Below are 22,839 nucleotides of genomic sequence, written 5' to 3' on the forward strand. Positions count from 1 at the left end.
TACAATATTGAAATACAGATTATAGATTGAACTTGTACTAAACAAAAATGAGAAGAAAGGTTATATTAGCGAAACTTGTTGGAGCTAAAAGCTTTCAGCCAAGTAATGACGGCGGACCAAATCACTCGGTAACAGTTTTAATATTCACATAGTAGGTGAAAGAGATGAGAAATCATGCCTTAGGGTAGTCTATTATAATGACAGGACATCCATTAAAAGCCTCCTCAGTTATATAAAGTTCATGCTCACTTCGCAATTCACATCCCCATTTCACCTATAACAATATATTCAGCATACAATTAAAAGCGCATTCCTACAATTTTTAAAGACTAACTGGTTGACTCTCAAAAGTCAAAAGTATTTGGCAACTTTAAAATGTGTAAAAAAAAAGTATCGAAAATTCAAAGCTCGCCAAAAATAGCTTCAAACTATGACTTTCTCTATCTGATAATCAGTCAATATATTTGGATATCAAAGACCTGATTTTTATAATATCTTTTTGAACAAATTCATATAAGACAGAACCTTTTATTAGAACAGAGGGGCTATAAGATAATCTACCAATAATCAAGGGTCAATGAAGTAAGATAGGCAGTGGCACATGCCATGTCATCATTCAGGTCTGCAAATGCAAGCTCAGGTTCAATCATCTTCATAATATAAAACCAAAATTAAAAACCAAAAAGCTTATTCTTTAGTTCTGTAATGTAAGAACACTGAAAGAATACCCAGAATTCAGCTAAATGTCTAAATGTGTTAGAATTTTCTGCCCTGAATGTAGGACCAAACGTATACACCTGAAAGTTAAAATTTTCCAAAAGTAATAAAATATATGCATGCATCGAATTCATTTAAAAATGTAATTGATATATGAGAGAAAATGTAATCGTATGAGAGAATATAAAAAACCAAAATCTAACTTGTGGCCTTAGGATAAACAAAGATGGTAAGATTCATGTTTGAAAAAGAATAAAGTTGATTTTTGATAGTATGACTTCTCAAAATCAACTTAAACATACTTGTATAAAACAAATTCATTTTAACTTAAAAACAATATTGAGCGTGAACCAAAGAGCCGAACCAGAGTAAGCAATAAATATGTTGATACTCCTTGATATCTAAAAATATATATATATAACTACTTTTAGAACATGTAGAAAGCACTAAAACTGTAAACATGTATGAAAACTAATTCATACATTAACTGGACATATTCTCAAAACGCCTGAACGAATTGGAGGAAGTAAACCGCAAAGAAAACCTATAGAAAATTTGCCAAAAAAAAAAAAATATAAATCAAAATGAGACTTGGTATTCATGGTATAAATCACATGACAAAAAAAAAGTTTAATTCAAATAGCATCTCAAACTAAGAGATCCCAATCAAGACAAAGTTGAACATTTTGAGTAAATTTACTACTTTTAGGATTGCTGGATTGAAGATGCATATGATAAAAAGCATAAACCATCAAATAACAAATACAATTTTTAACTATGAAACCACAACTGAAAGAAACTACTTTATGAATATATAGACAATAACATATAAGAACAGAGGGATAAAAGAACCCGTGAAAATGTTGTGGATTGAACGATGAAATTCAAAAACCTCATGGAGCCAGAACAGAGTAGAACCTAATTTTTAGTCTTCTAACAATTGAAAGAAACTACTTTATATTTCTTGAAAATCTTCTGACATCAAGTTGGTCAGATTTTAAAAATGGCGAAATCGAGTTTTCTATGTTTAGAATTTCAAGTTTGGCTAAGATCTCTGTAAAGAATCTGTAAAAACATCAACCAATTTGCAAAATTTTGATCAGTAAATACACAAACACACACAAAAATAAATCTATATCCATCAATACATTAGGGCTATCTTATCTGCTTGAGAAACCAATAACTGACCTAACTCATCATCATTAGCGTTCACTTCTGCTATTAAGAATCATAACAATGATGTATCATATAAATCCAAAGTATCGATTAAAAAGATGAATACAATATTAATTTTTTACCTGAAATTGATAGTACATGTGCGTTAGTGAAAACTGGAATCAAGAGACAAAAAATTTTTGGGTTTCACGAAGGTTGAATCAGTCTACAATCTACATAGAAGACATCAATATGGATAATTATTGCTATAATATATCAAAATAGCTTATGAATCCCTAAAACATCCATGGTCAAATAACATAAACAAATACACTAAAGATAGGCGATAACAAACATTAATAATCAAAACATACCGGTAGCTGCTGAACGAACGTCGGTCAAATGTAAACACCAGCTTTCCATCACGAAGAAAAAGTATTACCTGACATCAATAACCACAATCGAAGCATCAATGACGAAAATCTTCACCATTGTTATAAACTTTTTTAACCGAATTATTGGATCCCCATTACTCTAATGGTTGTCAATTTGTTAACAACAAACAAAATGAACAAAAACAGGTTCAACACAAACAAAGTGATTGCACAATATCCAAATCTCGTTATCCATATTTAAGCAAAAAATCAAAACAAACACAAAAACAATATAGAAGAAGAAACTAAAAAAGATTTTCATATGAAAACCTCAAATTGAGTTGTACGACCTAATTCATTGGTGAAAAAAATCAAAGAATTATATTTAGGGAAGAGTAGGACACATGGTGGAAGTCAATGTTGTAATAATTAGATAGATTGTTAATGAGCTTAATCATACAATAACTAATATCCCAAATCAAAAAAAAAAAAGTTATTACCTGAAGATTTGAGACTGAATATTCATGAAGCTTCATATCTTGAAACTGGATCTTTATAACTGGGACACAATAATAAGAACTGAACGAAAGATTGAATTAGAATCAGTTAGCATCTAATTTCCCAAAAACAACAATAAGAAGTGAAGTATCACAAGAAAGAAAAAAACCCTAAACTGAACCATACCATACCTTCAGAGGATAGAGATTATATGGACGATGTATTAGAGAATCAGCAGAGGAGGATGAGCGATATAGGGTTTTCATTTAAATCAAAAACAGGGAAGATAATGAGGGCTAGGGTTTCGTGACTGTGAAACTCTTCGATCTTCATAGAATGTTAAAGGAGGCGCTAGGGTTTCCAGAGTGAACAGTGAATGGGGAATGGAAAAGAATGAAAAAGATGTATACATAAAGGATCCGTTTGGATCATCAGGTGACTCAAAGTCCGACCCAGTTGTTTCCGGATCCCGCGTCCAACTTGTGATTTGGTTTGTGTTTTGTGAAACTTGGTTTGTTGATAAAGAATTACATTAATTCCCTCCCAAAATCAAACTTCACTAAACCAATGGTTGCCACATCATCAATTTGGCTACACCATCCAAGGACAAATAGCCCAAATCATCTCCTTTATTAATATATATAGATAACCATAAGAAGCGGTGTTCTTAGACTAGAAGGTATGGGGGCCGGCTGATGCCCGGCTAGGCCCGGCGCCGGACCCCCACACCGCCCCCTGGGGCTCGGCCCGTCACACCCGGCGACCCACAGCCGGGTCCGCCGATCCAATCCCTTTGAAAACTAGCCGTTTGATAACGGCATTTTTAATTAAAAAAAATCATTTTCATTTTAAATAAATTCCGTTCGTTCAAAGAGTTCGCGGCCGAAAAGTATACTCACAAGAAAACCGTGTCGTCCGACTATGCTCGAGCGGAAGATTTTAGGATTATGAGGTTGGATCTCGACTCGGTTCCGTAGGATGAACGCGAGGTTTATCGGAGGATGAAGGAAGAGGTGAAAAAAAAATGGACGTCGGAGGTTTTTTTTTAATTTTTATTTTCGGTATTTTTTTTTTTAGGAAACGTAATTTTTTATTTTTATTTTTCAGTAATTTTTTTTTTAGGAAATGTAATTTTTTTATGCTATGAAATGAAATTATTTATGTTGTTTTATGTTGTATTTTTTAAATTTTATAAAGTTTTTATTAACTTAGGTTATTAAATTAAAACATAGGAAATTATAAAATAATGAGGTGGGGCCCCATCCTCCATCCCCCTCCATCCTTCATGAGGCTCATCCCCCACGAGCCGCCTATGTGGAGGCTCATCCCCGTGGGGATGAGCCGAACCATACCCTTTAGTCTTAGGCTAAATGGTGTGGGGATTATGGTTAGGTCATCAATCGTCATATAGGACCATTAATGAATTGTTAGACAACCTCCTTGCCTCATCTATCTTGGTTGGCATGGATTAAACCATTCCAACCATGGGCCTCCTTTTCTTTTTCAACATTTCCTTTTCCTTTTTCACAAAAATAAATTAAAATAAGTGAATAGTGGTTTGGGTCATGACCACACTATTAAGGTAACGGTTTTGAATGATGGATTAGAAGTGAGTGACCTTGCGCTAACGTAGAGGGTCATAGAGACTATGAGGGGCATGACCACATCCATAAATTTTCAAGAATCTGGGTTCTTTAAAAACCAATGAGTGACATGTTGATGTATTAAGAATTAGGGTTATGCAAATAAAAATCAATTTAGGTTTTCTCATAAGCGTCCATATTTGGTTTTGAAGAACAACAGAATAATTTTCTTTTTTATTTTCTAACAAAGGGTGAAATGATAATTAAAAATATATAATACTTTTTTTTTAACGGCAAATTTGGATCACTGACGGACCACTGTAGTATCTTTGTGCCATGAGCGGAATCATTCGATTATATCCATCTCCACTAGGCATAATTCCTATACACCAATTTAGAAGGAAACCCAATAAATATGGGAAAACCCCATTTGTGGTGATCAAACCCAGAACGTATTGATCCCAAAGTCTTATCCCACTCCTAAAATGTCACTAGGCTATAAAGCCATAGACAAAAATATATAATACTGGAAACCAACATTCAAAGGATTACCGCTGAGTATACAATTTTCAAAGACCAACTTAAAACTATATCATCTAAAATACCATACTCATAGGGAAACCACAAAAATAAAATTAATTTCTATATCTGATGGCCAGTTCTATTACCCATGCATCCTCAATGTTCGGGTTTCTCCATCCGCTTTGGAATATTTCTACCATCCTATTTTAAACCTACTTTTAAGTAGAATAGGAAATAAAGTAATAGAAACCAAATGGAAATTTCTATGCTATAGAAAAAAAAAAAAAAAACCTAACAAGATAGGAAAAACGGTCTTATGATATTTTCACGAGCCAACTGAAGTTCCAATGCTTTCTCAAGTTTAGTCACAATGTAGAGCATATCTCGATGGTGTGTTTGCTCGCCACTAAAGCAAAAGTATGCTACTTCTATGTATTCCTAATTAAGTAACCGTGGGGACATTTGATTCCATAGATTAGGATGGATTATACCCTTTAGGGCATATATTATTCTCATAATCATATTTGGCCAATGAAACTAGAGACCTATTATTCTCCTTCTCAATAAATGCTTTCCCCCGCACAATCTTTCAAATAAAACAACGCCGAATGAATAGATGTCAGACTTGTGGGTCAAACCTCTTGTCTTTCAAATGACGGGTCCATATACTTCATTGTTTTTGCGTGTTCACAAAGTCACACTTGGTCCTTACAGTTTATTAAGTGTATGGTGGAAATTTCAAAATCGGATAACTTAGCTTCCTAGTTATCATCCAATAAAATTGCGTCACAATTGATGTTAGAATGTATGATAGCAGAATCACGCCCCTCTTCGTATCCGAGGTAACTCAACGCGCGCACAACGCCTACACATCTCCTCAATCTTTGCATCAATGTGAGGTTCAGATTGTTTAGATACCGCCTAAGACTTCAATTGGCCTCAAGCGTAGTTATGATGATCTTCTCATATTTCTTGTCACAAAACCCAATGATAGAAACTAGATTTGTATGCTTAAGATTAGAAAACACTGAATATTCCTTAAAGAACTGGAGGCCACCCTCCTTGTGCTTACAATCAAACCTCCATGCAGAAATCTTCATCTTCTTTCCAAAACGCAAGAGTTCTCCTTTATATGTAATACTAAATCCATCGCACCGGATGATGTTATCATCATGAAAGTTGTTGGTGGCCTTTACTACGTTTTCAAGTGTGATTCGTAACATGCTCAATGTTTTCTTTGTTATCAAGTATAAAGGAGTGCTAAAATAATGGGTTACAAATGATAGAGAATGTATGTTATGGACTAATACCATTGCAAGGTATGTGACTTTTCCCACCGACATCCGGTGTATGGGCAACCAATGTGTGGTTTATATACCAAATGGGTTTTCTCAGCCACCAAACTAGTCTTTTAGGTTGAGTTCTCTCATTTGGTATGTAACATTGGTATCAGAACTCGGAGTGATGGCCTGGAGAGAGCGAGTCGTGACCAACGTGGCCGTGACCAACGTGCGTGACCAACATGGCTGTGACCAACGAGGCTAGGAGAGGTGGCCTGGAAAGAGCCAGCCATGACCAACGAGAACGTTGGCCCTTGATGAAACAGTGGTTAACCAAGAGAGGTTAATTCACTAGTCTCGTCAAATTGGGTTAATCCCTACTTTCCGAGGATCGGTGGCTGGACCGTCAGCTGGGCTGTCTCCTCCCCAAGGAAAACACACCGTGACTCGTAACAAGGAGGAATGGGTGGGGGGTGCTCCTTGTTACCACTCTCCGGCGTGAGAATCAGTAATTTGCTTGTGAAGCAAAGTGTGTGATAGTAGTAGTAGTGAGAGAGTTGTGAAGAAATACCTCAAACTTGGTTTAGGATGGGTATTTATAGCCGAGGAGTGAAGGAGAGTGGTTGAGTGGACAGACTGACGACGCGTCGCCCTTATGCAGGTGTGTCAGGCCTGTCGGCTGTGGTGCTGAAGCCACGTCCTACTGCGGTTTCAGTCTGTTGCTTACGTATGGGCTGACAGGCGACTGTCATTGGTGCCACTTGCTCTGTGGTGTCAGTCCCACGTGCCTCGTGGGCAGGATGCGGTGTCGCGCCGGCGCCGCATCGCTGCATGCGGTAACTGCTGTTGTTTCCGCGTTCTCACTCTGGCGAAGACTGCGGGATGTGGTGCCAGGCCACATCGCCACTTGTGGCGACTGTTGCTGTTGCCCAGATCCCTTGTCGTGATGTAAGTGTTCATAGGACGCGGTGCTAAGCCGCATCGTTATGCGTACATCCATTTTCATTCACAAGGTAAGTCTTCTTCCTATCGCTTAACCGATTGGATTCGACTGCTGTGTTCGCGCGTGCCCGCACGGACACAGATAAGTTCTTGCTGGTGGGGGTCTTTTGATAAGGGTAATGGTCACTCGCAGCCATGCTGGTGCGAGATCTGGAACTATACCTCTTCAAGTCCCCCCAGTCTAGTGTTGCTTCCTTATGCAAGTTGCATGTGGGAGGAATACTGGACTATGGTGTCAAGAAGGTAGTTTGGACTTTGGAGAAGATTCTAGGCCATGCTGATGGCTCCTGCTTCAAGTAAATCAAATTGGGGATCCAGTAGAGTCGTGTGACGTCTCTTGGTGAGCAAGTTCCGTCTGATGCGGAATTCTCAGCCGAGGATTTTGATCCGGTAGTATGGTCTACCTTTTTCTGATGCCATCAGGGTTGGTTGCCACCTGTTGGTGTGTTGAACCAACCTTTGAGACTGTGACTGAAGAAGTGAGTGGCCGCAACTCTAGTTGTAACCTCTGCGGTAGCGGATGCAATGCTGTAAGTGCCTTGCTCTCGCTTTATGTTTATCAACTGGACACGCAATAATGATCCCTATTTTGTGGGGTGTTCATGTTCTTCCAGTTTAGCTCTCAAGTAACCGCACGTCCCTTTGCGGTTACCTCATTCCTTTGCATTGTTGGCCATGTTTGGTCGAATAATGTGGGGTACTTGCGTCATTGTTGGCCGTGTTTGGTCGAGCAATGTGAATCTGGATAATGGTCAAATAAACATGGGCATAGGCATGGTTATGCCCACCATTGTTTATTCTATGCGGCTCATAGGTGGGCAAACAAGGTCATAAGCAGACTCGTTACCACTGTTGCTTGGCTTGTTGCTCAGGGAGATCACCTTAGATAATTGGGAATCTGGGTGAAACTCGTCTGCATTCGTTCTGTAGCCACTTTCCTTCATGCTTAGCTGGAAGGCAGTTTTCCTTGAAGTAGCTTTGCTCAACCGTGTGATGGCTTAGTTGTGGCTCTTTCGTAGCTGCCGTTCGCGGAGTTGCGTTCCGCCACAGCTACTCGTGAGTGTCTGCGGTTTGTAACAGAAGACTCGCCTTAAAAGAGGGGTTCTCTTTGATGCGGCTCTTGAAGGATCAGGAGACAGGGTTGCTGATGCGCGCATCATACTTATCCTTTTCCCTTGGGAGAAGCTTTTTGCGTCCCCTCTGTGGTTGTGAACTGGACACGAGGGATTTGAAGCTTGAAGAACATCAAGGTAATGCGGTTTTGCTGTTCCTGAGAAGCGGTTTTCGCAGTCCAAAGAACAACGCTGGTTCTGAGTATCTGACACACCTGTACGGGCTCGTGGGTATATGAGGATATAGGTTATTCCCCTTTACATAGTGTAAATATATTTTTCCTATTTTTTGAGGGAGTGTAAAAAACGACATGCGGTCTAGGTTATGGTTTGAGAAACCATAAAAAACCGCATGCCGCATACATGAGAGTTATCTTCATTTGTAGCTTTTGTAAACGTTGTAGATTGCACGTTCGAGTTGGTGGAAGTTGGTGAGATTTGCCTGATATGTGCTGAAACAAAAGGACGTTTGCACTGCCCGAGGTAATCACTGCACTGTAGCAGGAGTGTAAAAGTCTCTATTGTCAGGCGCGTGGGCGGCTACTCGTGCGTGGTAACCGTCAGCGGAACCGTCGCTGTACATGTGTCGTCACATGGTTCGTTCCTTTTCCACACGACGTTTCGGTTACTGTTTCGCATTAATTGAGGTGAGTATAAAAGGGGAAACCGTTTGGGGTTTCCCCTCACTTGTTCGAAAATTCAAAAAATTTTCGGTGAGAGAAGTTAAAAAACCTTCGTCTTCTCCGATCAATCCTTTGTTTTTTCGGTGAGGTTTCTGAGTTTTTAAACTCGTTCTACACTTGTTTTCTTCTTTGTGATGGCTGAACCATCGAACCCACATTCTGCTGAGGGTGAAAACCCTGACCCGTCGTCACCGGCAGTAGCGGAGGAGGAGGAGGGTGATGTTCCTTGTGGAGGTTTACCGGTGCTGAAGTGGACAAAGGCTCAGTTCGATAATCTAATGACCGATGTTCAGATTCCTCAAGAGTATGGGTTTGTTTACCCACAAGAGGGTGACACCGGCGCCGATGCTCCGGCGGGATATGTCACTATGTGGGCAGATTATTTCGGTGATTGTAATCTCCGACTGCCGTTGACTGTGTTTGTTGCTGAGATTTTAGAGTGGTACAAAATTCATATTTCTCAACTGAGCCCGTTCGGGATAATTCGGGTTCGAAACTTTGAGTACACTTTTCGTGCTCTTGGTATGGAACCCACCGTCGGAGACTTCCGGTGGTTTTATCAGTTGACCGTGCACACTGGTTTCTTCTCTTTCGGTCAACGACATGGTAGCCCGAAGCTGATGGTCCTTCCCAAGGGTATTACAAAGTGGAAGACGAAATTCTTCTACATTAAGGCTGCTGCGGTCACTACCAAGTTGACTTTTCGGAATGTGACCGATTCGATCATAGTGGAGACCATTGCTGTCCCCAAGGCTGATACGGTGGACTGGTTCCCAAGGTTGCGGATCATTGGGTTTAAGAAACTGACCAACACGCAGTTGTGGGTGCTGCGGATGATGCTCACTAGGATGAGTATGAAAGCAAGGCCCGTTGTGCGGGAGAAAAGTGGTGGTAAGTACCTTTCTTCTTGTCCGGTTTCTTACTTCCTTGTCTTTGTTATTGAATTTTGTAAATGTACTTATCAGAGGATGCTGCCCTTTGGAGAATATTTGACCCGGACTTCAAGGGCAAGGTTGAGGTGCTTGCGTGTGCGGATGGTGAAGAAGGTTTTAACTTCACCATTCGCGACAACTTCCGTATCCCCGATCGCGAGGCGATGGAGGCACCACTGCTGCTAGGCAAAGGTATAGTAGCTAATTTCCTTACTGGCTTTGTAAAGAAGTTGGCCTTGCTGATTTGCTTGTTGATGATTGAAACGCATGTGATCTTGGGGCTTTGGGAGACCCTGATGCGAAGGGTGTTCCCAAAAAGCAGGTGGACAAAGGCGTGCGGTTTTGCAAGAAGCAAACGCATGATCCGACTGTTGTTCCTCCTTTGGTGCCGCAGGCGGCAGGTATCTCTCGTACTCGTTTACACAGATACACCGATTACGTGGTAGTGTCTAACACCCTTGAGGGTTTGGGTGTTCCAGGTGGTGGTGCGGCTGAAGGTGGATCCTCTACGGGTTCCAAACCAGCTGATGAGAAGAAGAAACGGAAGGTAGAAGCCGCTGGTGCCGGTGAGTGGAAACGTCCGAGGTTGAAAACGACTCGAACAGCTGCTGTCTCGCAGCCAAAGCCTGCGAAAGTGACCGGTAAGTTTGACCATTTGTTTACAAGTGTTTGTCATTTATAACTTGTAATTTATAGTTGTTTTTGCTTTGTTGTAGAATCGCTTGAGGAGACTTTCTCCTTCTTTGAGGCTCGTTCTTCTCCTCCGCGGGACGCAGGTGCGGACTTGGGAGCGAATAAGGAGTTCCGGAGAAGCCCTTCTATCGAAGTAGTTACCGCACCCTCTGCGCAAGCGAAGGATGCTGGGAAGAAAACCGCGGTTCAAACCATCTTTGATACGGTGGATTCATCTGACAATTTGATTGAGCCGCGTGATCTTGATGTTGAGGGGGGTGGGAAACCAAAGTATCCTGAAGCTGAGAAGCCAAATTCCACCATTGCTGAAAAAACATCTGGTTCTAGTGCTACGGGTACGGGCTCTGGAGAACCGTCCATTCATCCTGGTGAGTCTGAATTGGAGTTCTATTACCGTACTTATACGGAAAACCGGGGTGTGAACTACCGTCGTCCCCCTTGGAGCGTTATGCAAGGGGATGATATTTCGAATGATCCCTACGCTTGTAGGGATATCTTGAGTGGTTTGTGCACCCCGTTTGAGGTTCTTCGGGCCCGTGGTTTTCCCCGTGGGAACCGGATAAATCAACTCTCCTCCATGCTTGTTGGGAGTTCCATAATGGCGAGTGCTATTATGGAAGAGTGCAAGGTTCTAGGCCGCAAGGAGGAGGAAACCGCTCGCCTGCGGGCTGAGGCTGAGGCGATGGCTAGGGCTGTTCGGGAGGGTGCGGGCAACTTGAAAGAGAGAAGGTTGCTTTTGAGAAGCACAAACAGACTGAAGCTTGGGCCGCGACAGCTAGCCTTAAATAGGTTCGTACTCTTTCTAAGTTGCTTTCTGATGAGCGCAAGGGTTGGAGAGAAGCTTGCGCTCGAGAAAATGAAAAACTTTTCCATGTTCATCAGGAAGTGACCAATCTGAAGGCGGCGAATGCTGCCTTGGTAAAGGAAAAGGCCGCAACCAAAGCGGCTGCTAAGGAGGCAAAAGAGGCGGACGCACGCAGTGCCAAGGCTCTTGAAGAAGCGGATCTTAAGGTATGAACCGCGATTCTACTTGAGTCTGCTTCCTTTTCTTTTAAAAGTATAACTGATTGCCTTCTTGTACTTGTATTTTCTTTGCTGTTGAAAGGCTGAAGTGTAGAACCGAGTGACTATTCTTGAGGATATCACTGCTCGCGCGGCTGAAGCTGAAGCGTGGGCGAGGGAGGCTGCTGAGGCTAGAGATAGCCTGATGTCTTCCTTGGATCAGCTTAAGGCAGACCGTGACTGGATGCGTAACCATGGTATCGGGCATGTAAGTATCCGGTGCCTTTGTTATAGTTAGGTTTACCTTTGTTTAACCTCGTTACTTGTGTTTTCTAGATTATTGGAACCATTCTTGACACACCTGAGAACACAGCTGTTGTTAATGTGCTTAAGGAGCGTGCGCAGGAGTCGGGGTTCAAGGCTGGGTACAACGAATGCCTTAATCATGTGAACTATTTCTAACAGAGCAAGTTTTCTGATGAAAGATCTGGGTTCCATGGTGTAGATACTGAGGCTCGGTGCGTTGCGGCTATTAACGTATACAACAGCTCGTCCATTTATGCCATTGATGATATTGATAAATGCTTGGAGGCGGAAGATTATGTGGACCCTTTGCGGTTGTTGTATGCTGATCCTGAAGAGGAGGAGGAGACCGCTGGTGGCGCAAAGGGTGATGCGGGTACCAGTGGTACAAAAGAAGATTAGGTTGGCCTGCGTGCCCTTTTTGACTTTTCTTTTTAATGTAAATGTTCCTCGAGGAGAACTGATTGTAAACTTCTTCTGCACCGCAATGGTGTAGAAATATTTTGGAATATATAAAGTTTAACCCTTTCGTTCGATTTGTACAACTCTTCTCACTACTTGCGTTTTTGAACATGTGTGAGTTAATGTTTTTGTGAATAACATTAAGTCTGAATTTGCCTTTTGCATATCTAGGTGATATGCAAGTATGTGCGGCTCAAAGTTCATAAGTAAAGAACATTTACTCTTTGTGTGAGCGTAGTTGAAATAGTGTTTATTTAAGGCCAATGTTTCAGGCACATGTAAATAATACTAAGTCATTGTTTGCCATTTGCATGTCTAGGTGACATGCAAGTTTATGGATAACTTTGTTGGCTGTAAAGCGCAGTTGAGTATACTCTACACCTTTGTCGTGTGAGTATTAGTCAATTCCTGTTTTTTCTCCCATTAGGGTTTAGGAATTGTGTAGGTTTTGTAAAAACCGTATGTGCGAATCCAGCCGGATAGACATTGATGTTTTGCCATTGTTGGCCTATTACAATATTTGTATGTGGTTACCCCTTTGTGTGGGTATCGCGAATGAAGATTTTGCCAATCTGTTTTTGTAGATACCACGAAGTGGAACACACATTTGTAATAGAAAGAAACAAACAATATTGCATTGAATCGTTCATTTATTTATTTGCAAATGGCCTGCAGCCCGATAACTTACATGGAAAATGTAAAACATGGCTTACATGTAACAGTGTCGAAGCTGCTGTGCATTCGATGTGTGTGCGATAGGTTCGCCTTCTAATGGTTGTAGTTTATATGTGCCTTTGCCCAGGACCTCTTGGATGAGGTAGGGTCCTTCCCACTTGGGGGCAAGTTTCCCTGGGCGTTCTGCGTTAGACGCCTCATTGTCGCGAAGGACGTAGTCTCCTGGGTTGAAGGTACAGACGCAAACGCGTACATTGTAGTACTTCTCAAGTTTGGTTTTGTACTTGGTCTCGTTGATTGCTGTGTTTTCACGCCTTTCTTCTAGGAGGTCCAAGTCAAGCCTGCGTTCATCGCTGTTGTCAATCTTGTTGATAGCCAACAATCGGGGTGAAAGGAGACCTATTTCAGCGGGAATCACCGCCTCAGAGCCATAGACCAGGCTGAAGGGTGTCTCACCGTGACTTGTCTTTGGGCTAGTCCTATGAGCCCATAGGATACTAGGGAGTTCATCGACCCAGCCGCGTCTGGCCGTTCCCAACCTTGCCTTTATGCCTTTGACTAAACTTTTATTGATACTCTCGACTTAGCCATTTCCTTGCGGATGCGCCACTAAGGAGAATATGTGTTCAATGTTTAGTTCCTTTAGCCAGTTTTGAAAGTCTTTGGCAGCGAAGTTGGTCCGGTTGTCGGTAACGATGCACATTGGTAGACCGAAACGGCATATGATATGTTCCTAAACAAATTTCCTTGTTATCATAGCGGTGGTAGAGGCGAGCGATTTTGCCTCTACCCATTTTATGAAATAGTCAACAGCCACTATGATAAATTTGATCGCACCTGGTGCGTCTGGGAAAGGTCCCACCACATCGATTGCCCATGGCCATGCGGTGGTGAGGGGGATCAGGTTGTTCTTGGGGCGCAAGGTTTTGGGAGTGTGCCGCTGACAATTAAAACACTTGCGCAAGACTTTGACCGCGTCTAGGTGCATGTCGGGCCAGTAGTACCCAACATTCATGATTTTGGCCACCCCCATGCGTGGGCCTGCCTGTATGCCACATATTCCTTCGTGTATCTCTCTGATTAGATACGTGGCATCTTGGGGTCAACGCATCGTAGAAGTGGCCCTATGTATAATTAGCGGTATAAAATACTGTCTCCCATCTGATAATGGCACGCTTTGTATTGCAACTTGCGTGCCTCTGCTTTACTTTCGGGAGTAAGACCTGATTGCAAGTATGCAATGATTGGTGTCATCCAGGATGTTGTACCGTACTGGATGACATTGACTTGGCTGAGGGGTACTGAGGGATTTTGCAGAATTTCAAAGCATATCTCCTTTGCCAGTTGTTGGAAGCTGGTGGATGCGAGTTTCAAAAATGCATCCGCGGGTTTGTTTTCAGTCCTGTTGATATGGAGGATATTGAAGGAAGTGAACTTTGATTTCAGTTGTAGGGCTTGTTCAAGGTAGAGGATCATGATATCCCCCTTTATGGTATAGTCGCCACGCACTTGCCCTGCAACTAGTAGTGAGTCGACGTGTGCCTCCAAATGTTGGACCCCGAGTTTGACTGCCAGACGCAACCCTGCCAGTAGGGCCTCATACTCTGCCTCGTTGTTTGTGCTTTTGAAATCGCGGCGAATTGCATAGGTGAGCTCTTGGCCATCGGGGCTTACGAGTCGCAGACCTTCACCTGCACTGTCCTCATTGGATGCACCATCGGTGTATAGTGCCCAGATATCCGATGAGGATGGTGGTGGTGTAGGGTTTTGTTCTTGTTCGCATTCTTGGATGCGATTTGCCGGTACCTCGGCAACAAAATCAGCTAGAACTTGGCCTTTGATCGCGGGGCGCGGTTTATAGATAAATGTGTGCACACCCAGTTCAATGGCCATTTTGCTAATCTCCCAGGGATTTCGGGCTTGGTGAGGATCAGCCCGATCATGTAGTTGGTTAACACGGTGATAACGTGATTTGTAAAGTAACGTCGTAACCGTCTCGATGCGTGCACCAGTGCGAGTACCAACATCTCCATGATCGAGTACCTTGTCTCTAGGTTATTGAGCATTTTGCTGATATAGTAGATGGGTGTTTGAACTCCCTCTCGCTCCACTATGAGTACCGCACCCACCGCATTGTCTGCGGCGCATAGGTATAAGATAAGTGGTTCTTTCTTGCGTGGTGTGATTAGACTTGGGAGTTGGATCAAACACTCTTTCATCTCCCGGAAAGCGTTTTCAGCCACTGCGATCCACTGGAATTGTTCCTTTTTTAAGTAGTTCCGCAGAGTCTTGATGAAAGGATAAGATTTAGCTGTATGATTGGCTAAAAATCTGTTTAGCGCTGCTAGCCGGCCGGCTAGTCGTTGCATATCTTTCATTGTGGAAGGCGATGGCATACGCTCGATCGCCTTAACCTTTTCTGGGTTTACCTTAAATCCATCTTTGGTGACGATGAATCCAAGGAACTTGCCTTCTTCCATTCCAAACGAGCATTTCCCTGGGTTGAGCTTCATATTGATGCCGCGCAGAGTTTGGAATGTTCTTTCGATATCATTGAGCATGGTATCCCCCTCCATGCTCATGACGACTAGGTCGTCCATGTAGATTTCGACATTTTGGGTGATTTGATCCCCAAAAGTGTCATTCATCAACTTTTGATAAGTTGTGCCTGCATTGCGCAACCCAAACGACATTTTTGTATAACAGTAATTCACGGTAGGTGTGCGGAATGCCGTTTTATCTTCGTTCTCGATTGCCATCTACACTTGGTGATAGCCTTTGTAACAATCGAGAAAGCACTTCCATCGAAACGGGGCGAGGTTATCGACTTTCTCGTCGATCTCGGGAAGTGCGTAACAATCTTTGGGGCAGGCTTTGTTGAGATCTTTATAATCGACGCACATGCGCCAGCCCCCGGCTGGTTTTTGTACCATGACTGGGTTGGATAACCAAGTCTGGTATTTGACTTCCCACAGGATGCCTGCGGAGAGCAGTTCTTTGACCTGCTCGTACATCGCCTCGTTCTTTGCGGATCCAAGGTGGCGTTGGCCTTGGATCACTGACTTGATACCTGGAAAGTTATTCAAGAAATATTGCACGACTTCGCGTGGCACCCCTGTCATGTCAGCGGGTGTCCATGCGAAAATATCTTCATCACGGAAGAGGAGTTGCTTTAGGTGCGCTCTGATGTTGTTGGACAAGGCATGTCCCAACGTGACCGTTCGCTCTGGGTGTCTTGCATTAAGAACCCATTTCTCCGGTTGGGTGTTGGGGGTAAGCCTTGCCGTCTTTGTCGGACGTAGCTCGTCCGTGGACATAACCTCTCTGCGGGCATAGATTATCGCAACCCCCGTCTCAGTTGGGAAACCGATGGCAGAGTGGGGGACAAATGTATTCATTTTAAAATTGCCTTGGGACTCTCGTCCGAGAAGTACGTCGTATCGGGAGGTGTGGGGTAACATCATCAGACACAGCCGATTTGGACCATCATACAAAGGACAACTCATGCGGTCTGGGAACTTGATCAATATTGTTGCCCGGAGGTTAGACTGCAAACATGGCCTAGGAGACTTTGAGTTTTTGACTGAAGTTTCATTGCTTTCTGATCTCAAGCATACAAATCTAGTCTCTATTATTGGATTCTGCGAAGAGAAAGAGGAGAAGATCATCGTAACCACATATGAAGCCAATGGAAGTCTCTCGAATCATCTAAGCAACCTGATCGGAGTGTCGCGCTCCGGTCAAAGATAATATTTATATACCCTAATTACCCTTAACAAATAGCTAGTGGTAGCAAGGGGTCGAACCACGAAGAGTATGTGGTTTGCGAATGGACCTTGAATGAACTGTAGAAAATGTCACTTTTATGAAGCTTGCCAAGATATGTTTTTATGTATTTTTGATTAAATTGAGAATGTGAATTATGAAAACTAAAAACAAACAATTGCAATGATGTAAATAAAGGTTTTGACAAAATAGAGAAAACAAGGTTCACACCCAGTTCGGTTATTGCAATCCTAGGGTTCCTACACGTTTTAGATTTAATTCACTTGAATATGTTATTAACGGATTTCTATCATCAAAGCTTAGGTGCCAATTGTTATCAACGCATACACGGACTACAATGCACTTCGTTACTTCGGACAAATAAAACCTTTTGAATGACAAGGCATAATTGCACAAACTTATTTCGCAAAGTCAAATTTCATTACTCACTCGACAATTCACAAATATAGTTCAAATGCAAGACAATTATCAATCAATTCAAATACAATTCAAGTTGTCACAAAATCAAACTAAAACATTGTTCAAACCCTAGACTTACAATAACCTACACCGGGGTGAAACCTCCAAGAAACTAGCCGCTCATGGTGTAAACGGTACGATCAACGGATGCACAAGACTTCAATTGGATCATCTTGGGGCTTGAGGATGGATGGTGGAATGATTAGGGTTTAGGAATGGTTGGTGGTGATGGATGGATTGATGGTGGAAGAATGGTTGTGATAGTGATGAACTAGGGTTTTGATTCGGATGGTGATTTGGTTGTTGAGAGGATGGATTATGGATTGGAGATGAAGTGGTGATGAAGGATGAATGAATAATGGCTCCAAAGATGTCTTTCAAACTCAAAACAAGTTGTAACTCCCGTATTGATTCTCCAAGAACCAATCATAATCAAACATAACCCCCAAACCAAAATCTGCGCGTTTCCACAATCGACGAGCCGTCGCCGACGGCCTGAAGCCCCGTCGGCGACGGTGCTTGCTTGTTCACTTTTGGCCGACGGCCTAACTTCCTGTCTACGGAGAACTTTTGGCTACGGGCATATGCATATACCGTCGGCGACGGCCCCTATGGGCGTCGGCGACGGTGCTTGAATGTTTGGTTTTCTGTTTTTCTCATTCCTTGCTTCCGGTTGACCCATGTCGCTTCCCGGTGGTTCCGTTTTCGCTCCGGTGACCCGTAAAGCTCCCGAAAAGCTCCTTAAACTCCCTTAAACATGCAAAACACAAATCTAATCAAGAGTAGGCAATTCGAAACTAAAACTTGTGTAAAAACATCAAATTAAACAATTACAAGCACCGGTTTTCACCCACGTATCACATCCCCACACTTGTCTTTTGCTTGTCCTCAAGCAAATCTGTTTTTCACTTTCACGTGGGTCGAACAACGAACATACATCCCATTCCCGAGACAAAGGTTAAGGTCTAATGTCATGCTAAAGTTCAAACTCTTTACAATATTCAATGTATTTAATGGTAACGTGCTTTAGATACACAAATGGTTACCCAAGATTAACCCGCCCGTAAAACTAACAACTCATGCATATCCCTCACAATGTGCTCTCCACTCGGCTTAAAGTTTGCTAACATGTGTAATGTGTTAGCTTTTCAACAATTAATCGCTCAAAACCAAATAGAACACGTACCCGCATAGGCTTGCAACTCAATCATTCTCCACTATCGAACAGAAATACTAAGCACAAGTCAAAAGGTCTTTGATGGGTTGTAACAGGGCTAGGCGAAGGGTAGGAATAGGATATTTTTAAGTGGCTATGGTGATGAAAAATTCGAATTTTATTACAACAGACTATCCTAAGTAAAAGCAAACTATAAACATCCAACATGGGCAAAAACTTTCGCCTTTTATTCAATAAACTACTAGCACATCTTTTTGTGTTTTTCTCAATGTTTTTTTTTTTTTTTTTTTTTTTTTCGCAACATTTTCTGAAAAAAAAAATATATTTTTTTTAATACAAATGAATCAAAACTATACAAACTTAAGATCCTATAATCGAATTTTCATCACACGGGTTTAAAAATAAAAGGCTTATGGTTATGGGCTAAGTGGGTTGTCAAATGAAAGGTTTACTCTCAAAGTGGGCGACTAGGGGATTCATTTGGGTAAAGGTAAGCAAATGGTGTAAAAGAAAAAGGTTTACCTAATGCCTTAATCATTCTCGTGCTTGTATTCGGTCTATAGTCTCGAATGTATCAAAAGTTGCAAGTTCTACAATACGCAACTAATGGCCCACTCAACAAAGAAACATGTAAATGTGAATCTATGATGTAGAAAGGCTCAAACCTCACGTATAAGGGTATGATATGTGATATGCATACATTGCTAGTTCCTTAGGCGAATTATTCTCAAATAACCACCCACTAAATACCCGACATGCTTATTAATTTGAAATTGACCATGACAAAAGACCAAATGGTTTGTGACATCCCTCGTTGACTTGATTACTTGTGATTTTGAGGTTGCTTTGAAAACAAGACATTTTTGAAAAAAATTTTTGAAATTTTCCCCCATCCCCACACTTGAGGTAAACATTGTCCTCAATGTGTAGTATTTAAATGAACGGGTCAAAATCGAAAATTTTTACTACTCCCCCATCCCCACACTTGAGGTACATATTGTCCTCAATATGTAAGAACTAGAGTTTGTAAAGCACAAGGGATGTGACACGGCTAACCTCCCCAAAATTACACCCCGGAAAATAGAATACAAAATACAATCCACTTATTTGCTAACAAAAAAATCAAAGGTAAAAAGAAACGTATGCACCTGGTTTTTCATTAGTTCCTCATGTGCTCTTCATCTTTTCAATCAAGCGGTCGTCTCACGAACATAGCGTACCTACAAATCTTAACCCTCGTGTAGAAGCATGCTTCTCACAACCATCAAAACTTGTTAGTTACCTAGTTCTACCACTTTTATGAAATTATCACCAAGCCATACATTATTGTACCTTTAACTTTATGTGGAAAAATAATTTACAACAATAACAATCCTAACTCACTTTCGTAGGAATCACGGTTGCATTTAGCGTATGCAACAAGCCCTTTAAACCTCCCGATAGCTCGGGAGGACGAGTCGGTCTCGTGAGGGTTATATAGGGAACACACCCACAAAGTTCATTTACTAGGCAATAATTTAAATAATCAAAATGAGAAAAAAAATGAAACTAAACTAATAATATACAACAACAACAACAAAAAACGTACCTTGCCTCTACCGCTGATATCTCTCATTGGGGTTCACGGGCGGGTTCGGCTGGTACGGATAACCAGTAAGGGCCTCAAGCATATCCCTATAGTTATCCAACGGGCTTGACTCTTGTTGGGGTGGCGGTTGGTATGGCATGGGAACAAAACTCGAGCCAACTGCTTCGGGCCAGTGAGGGATTGGATCGGCTGGCCCTCGCGGATGAGGAAGGTTGGGGTAATTAGTCCACCCCGAATGTTCAGCGTATGGAAGCCCGGCTTGATAATCTCGTTGATGGCGTTCTTGGTCATGGAGTACCTTGAAATTGTTGATTGCCATCTGATTGGAGAAAGCCAACGCCCCCCATCGGCGTTGGTCCAACTCTGCCTGTGCATTCCGGCGTCTAGCATCCTCTTCCTCCCACGCTTGTCTGTGGGCCCTTTCCTCTTCTTGCAACTGTATCATGCGTTCCATTTGAGATTGTTGTAACGCATGTTGCAGTTGCTGTTCCTCCAACTGTTTTTCCACCCTCTCGCGGAAAGATGATTGAAAACCCCATTGTTGTTGAGAGTACGCCCATTGCGCCTCTTTCCATTCTTTCCGACTAGCATGGTACTCTCTTGCTTCACCAATACATGCCGACACATTGTCGTAGATCCCTTGATCCGCACGGTTCCACAACCGATATGACGGTGTTTGTCTTTGATTCACAAAATCTGCCACATTAGCAGAGATTTCCCTATGCTTTTTTCGGTACCTACGCCTCGGTCCCCGTGGACCGGAAGGATCAATGTCCTCCTCAACATCGGGCATCTCCTCATCGCCCCCTTCTTCCTCACCTTCTTCATCAACCTCCTCCTCGTTGAACCGATAGCTATCCCCTTGGCCGTCTTCAACCGTGTACAAATGCCCAAAGGATTTCACGGTTATATTCCAATGTCGCCTCATAGAGGCAAAGTTGAATTGATCAATGGGTTTGGATACCCATAGTGAGTCTTGAGGTAATGCGTTTTGTTGGAGAATCATGGCGCTGATCAATCTTGGGTAAGGAATCATTTTACGTTTAAATGATTCCCGTGTATCCCATGTGTTAATCATAACAATTTGGCGCCACGAGAGCTTGGGCGTCCCATATAATAATGCACGCACCACCCGACAGTCGGGTGCCTTCACCGTCCCACGGTCTCCAAACCGTACCATGATGTTCTCCAACGAGATACCTTGCAATATTTTTCCCATCATAGACAAATCTGCCCTTGCATTACCTGAACCCCCAGAACCGGGTAATGTATCCTCCAAGAGAGTCACTGGGTCAGCATCATTCCTCTTGTTATCCAAAAACTGATCATACCCATAATAATCGTATGCATCGACCCCAAGCGAGTCAAACCTCGCTATAGCATTCATATGCTCGAAGGACATCACCATTTGATTTTTCCCAATGTTTCCAATCAACTTCCACATATGGGCTGGTCTATCGGAATGTTCAAAACGAAGAGTGGATAGCCACTCACAAACTGCCGCCAAGTATACCCGATTAGTAATGTCATCACACCAATCAATCACTCGCTCCCAACCGAGTTTCTCGAACCTCTGCACTATCCCAATCTTCCTAAACTCTTCGATATCCACCGTACGTTCACAAACCGCCCTGTCAGGTACGGGTTTCGAAATGCCCGTAACCATTTTCATCTTCCACATCTTGGCTTCCAACTTCTTGTTCTTGTATCTAGAAAGAGCCTTTGTTTTCTCTTCCTTCCATTTCGAAGCCGACCCACTATTCTTCGCCTCTTCCCAAGCCCAATCTTGTCTTTCAAGTTGACCATCGCCTTCTTCTACATTACTAAGTTGTTCCCATTTCCTTTGGTAAACCCCAGAGCCTGAACCGGCTCCTGAAGATGACCCTTGACCAGAAGTTTTTGCCTTCTTGCTCCCACGTAACATGGCTACAATCATAAGACAAAGATAACAACAATTAGTATATTCTAACCTTCAACAATCTCAAACTTTGAACATGATATGTGATGTTGAACTTTTAATCCAATTTGAGATGTAAAATCGCCTTTTTAAACTTTCAAAGTCGCTCATTTTATCATCCATATTGACTAACACGGTTATTCCTAAGATTTTTTTCAATAGAGAATCATGGTTTAACAATGTTCAACATCACTATTATGTTCAATCATGCCAAAATCTTAGTGTAATCACATCACTAAAGCGAAGCATGCTCAAATCCCACCCAAATCACGTAAACACCCTTGAATTTATGCTTACACATCCTACATTGTGATAAACAACCTACTCTTAAACAATAAGTCTAAAATTTCGGAAGAAATCACAACAAAATATGAAAATCATGCATAAAGAGAGGGAAAGTTCATACCTTTAGTGAAGAATGACAAGAATAACCAAAGAAAAGTGTAAAGACAAGAACTTGGATGAACACTCTTCAAGAACCCTAACACACACGTCCAGAAATCTTACAATCAAGCAAGAATTGATGGAATTGGTTATGGGGGTTTTGTTCTTCTCTGAAAATCACTCAAGATGGACTCAAGAATCACGCGATTTGGTGGAGAATTGAGAGAGTTATGAAGAAGAGAAGGTTTAGGGTTTCTAGAGTTTGGTTGGGGAAGAAGAGAGGTATGAGAGAGAGAAAGAAACGTGAATGCAGAATTGATGGAGGTTACTGAATGTTTTGGGGCATTAGATAAGGTGTATGGGTCCTATGTGTGGTAAAAAGAGGTCTCGGGTCAAGTTTGGATACCCTCTAAAGGGTTTTAGTGCGAGTATGAGCTTAAACCACGAACCAGCGTCGGCTGAGCACCCAGGGACCGTCGGCGACGGACAGACCCA

At 42.2% G+C, this 22,839-nt stretch overlaps 1 protein-coding gene and 1 long non-coding RNA gene across 6 annotated transcripts; both read right to left on the bottom strand.

Moving 5' to 3' along the window:
• Positions 1–175: 175 nt before the first annotated feature.
• Positions 176–3,111, bottom strand: LOC118490329. Of its 5 annotated transcripts, XR_004889258.1 has the most exons (9): positions 2,936–3,111; positions 2,747–2,825; positions 2,247–2,314; positions 2,016–2,105; positions 1,906–1,932; positions 1,200–1,261; positions 729–797; positions 562–622; positions 176–274 (listed from the first exon to the last, which is right to left on the bottom strand). It is a non-coding gene; the product is annotated as an uncharacterized LOC118490329 (long non-coding RNA). The 5 variants fall into 5 exon arrangements; XR_004889257.1 differs by lacking the exon at positions 1,906–1,932; XR_004889259.1 differs by lacking the exon at positions 1,906–1,932 and having other exon boundaries at positions 562–650.
• Positions 3,112–14,127: 11,016 nt separating this feature from the next.
• Positions 14,128–14,886, bottom strand: LOC118490384 (uncharacterized protein Mb2253c-like). Its single transcript, XM_035987993.1, has 2 exons — positions 14,262–14,886; positions 14,128–14,216 (listed from the first exon to the last, which is right to left on the bottom strand). Exons 1-2 carry the CDS (start codon positions 14,884–14,886, stop codon positions 14,128–14,130), a joined length of 714 nt encoding a protein of 237 aa, XP_035843886.1.
• Between the last annotated feature and the right edge of the window lie 7,953 nt (positions 14,887–22,839).

The sequence above is a fragment of the Helianthus annuus genome, chromosome 3, assembly GCF_002127325.2.
Source record: "Helianthus annuus cultivar XRQ/B chromosome 3, HanXRQr2.0-SUNRISE, whole genome shotgun sequence".
NCBI classification, from domain to species: Eukaryota; Viridiplantae; Streptophyta; class Magnoliopsida; order Asterales; family Asteraceae; genus Helianthus; species Helianthus annuus.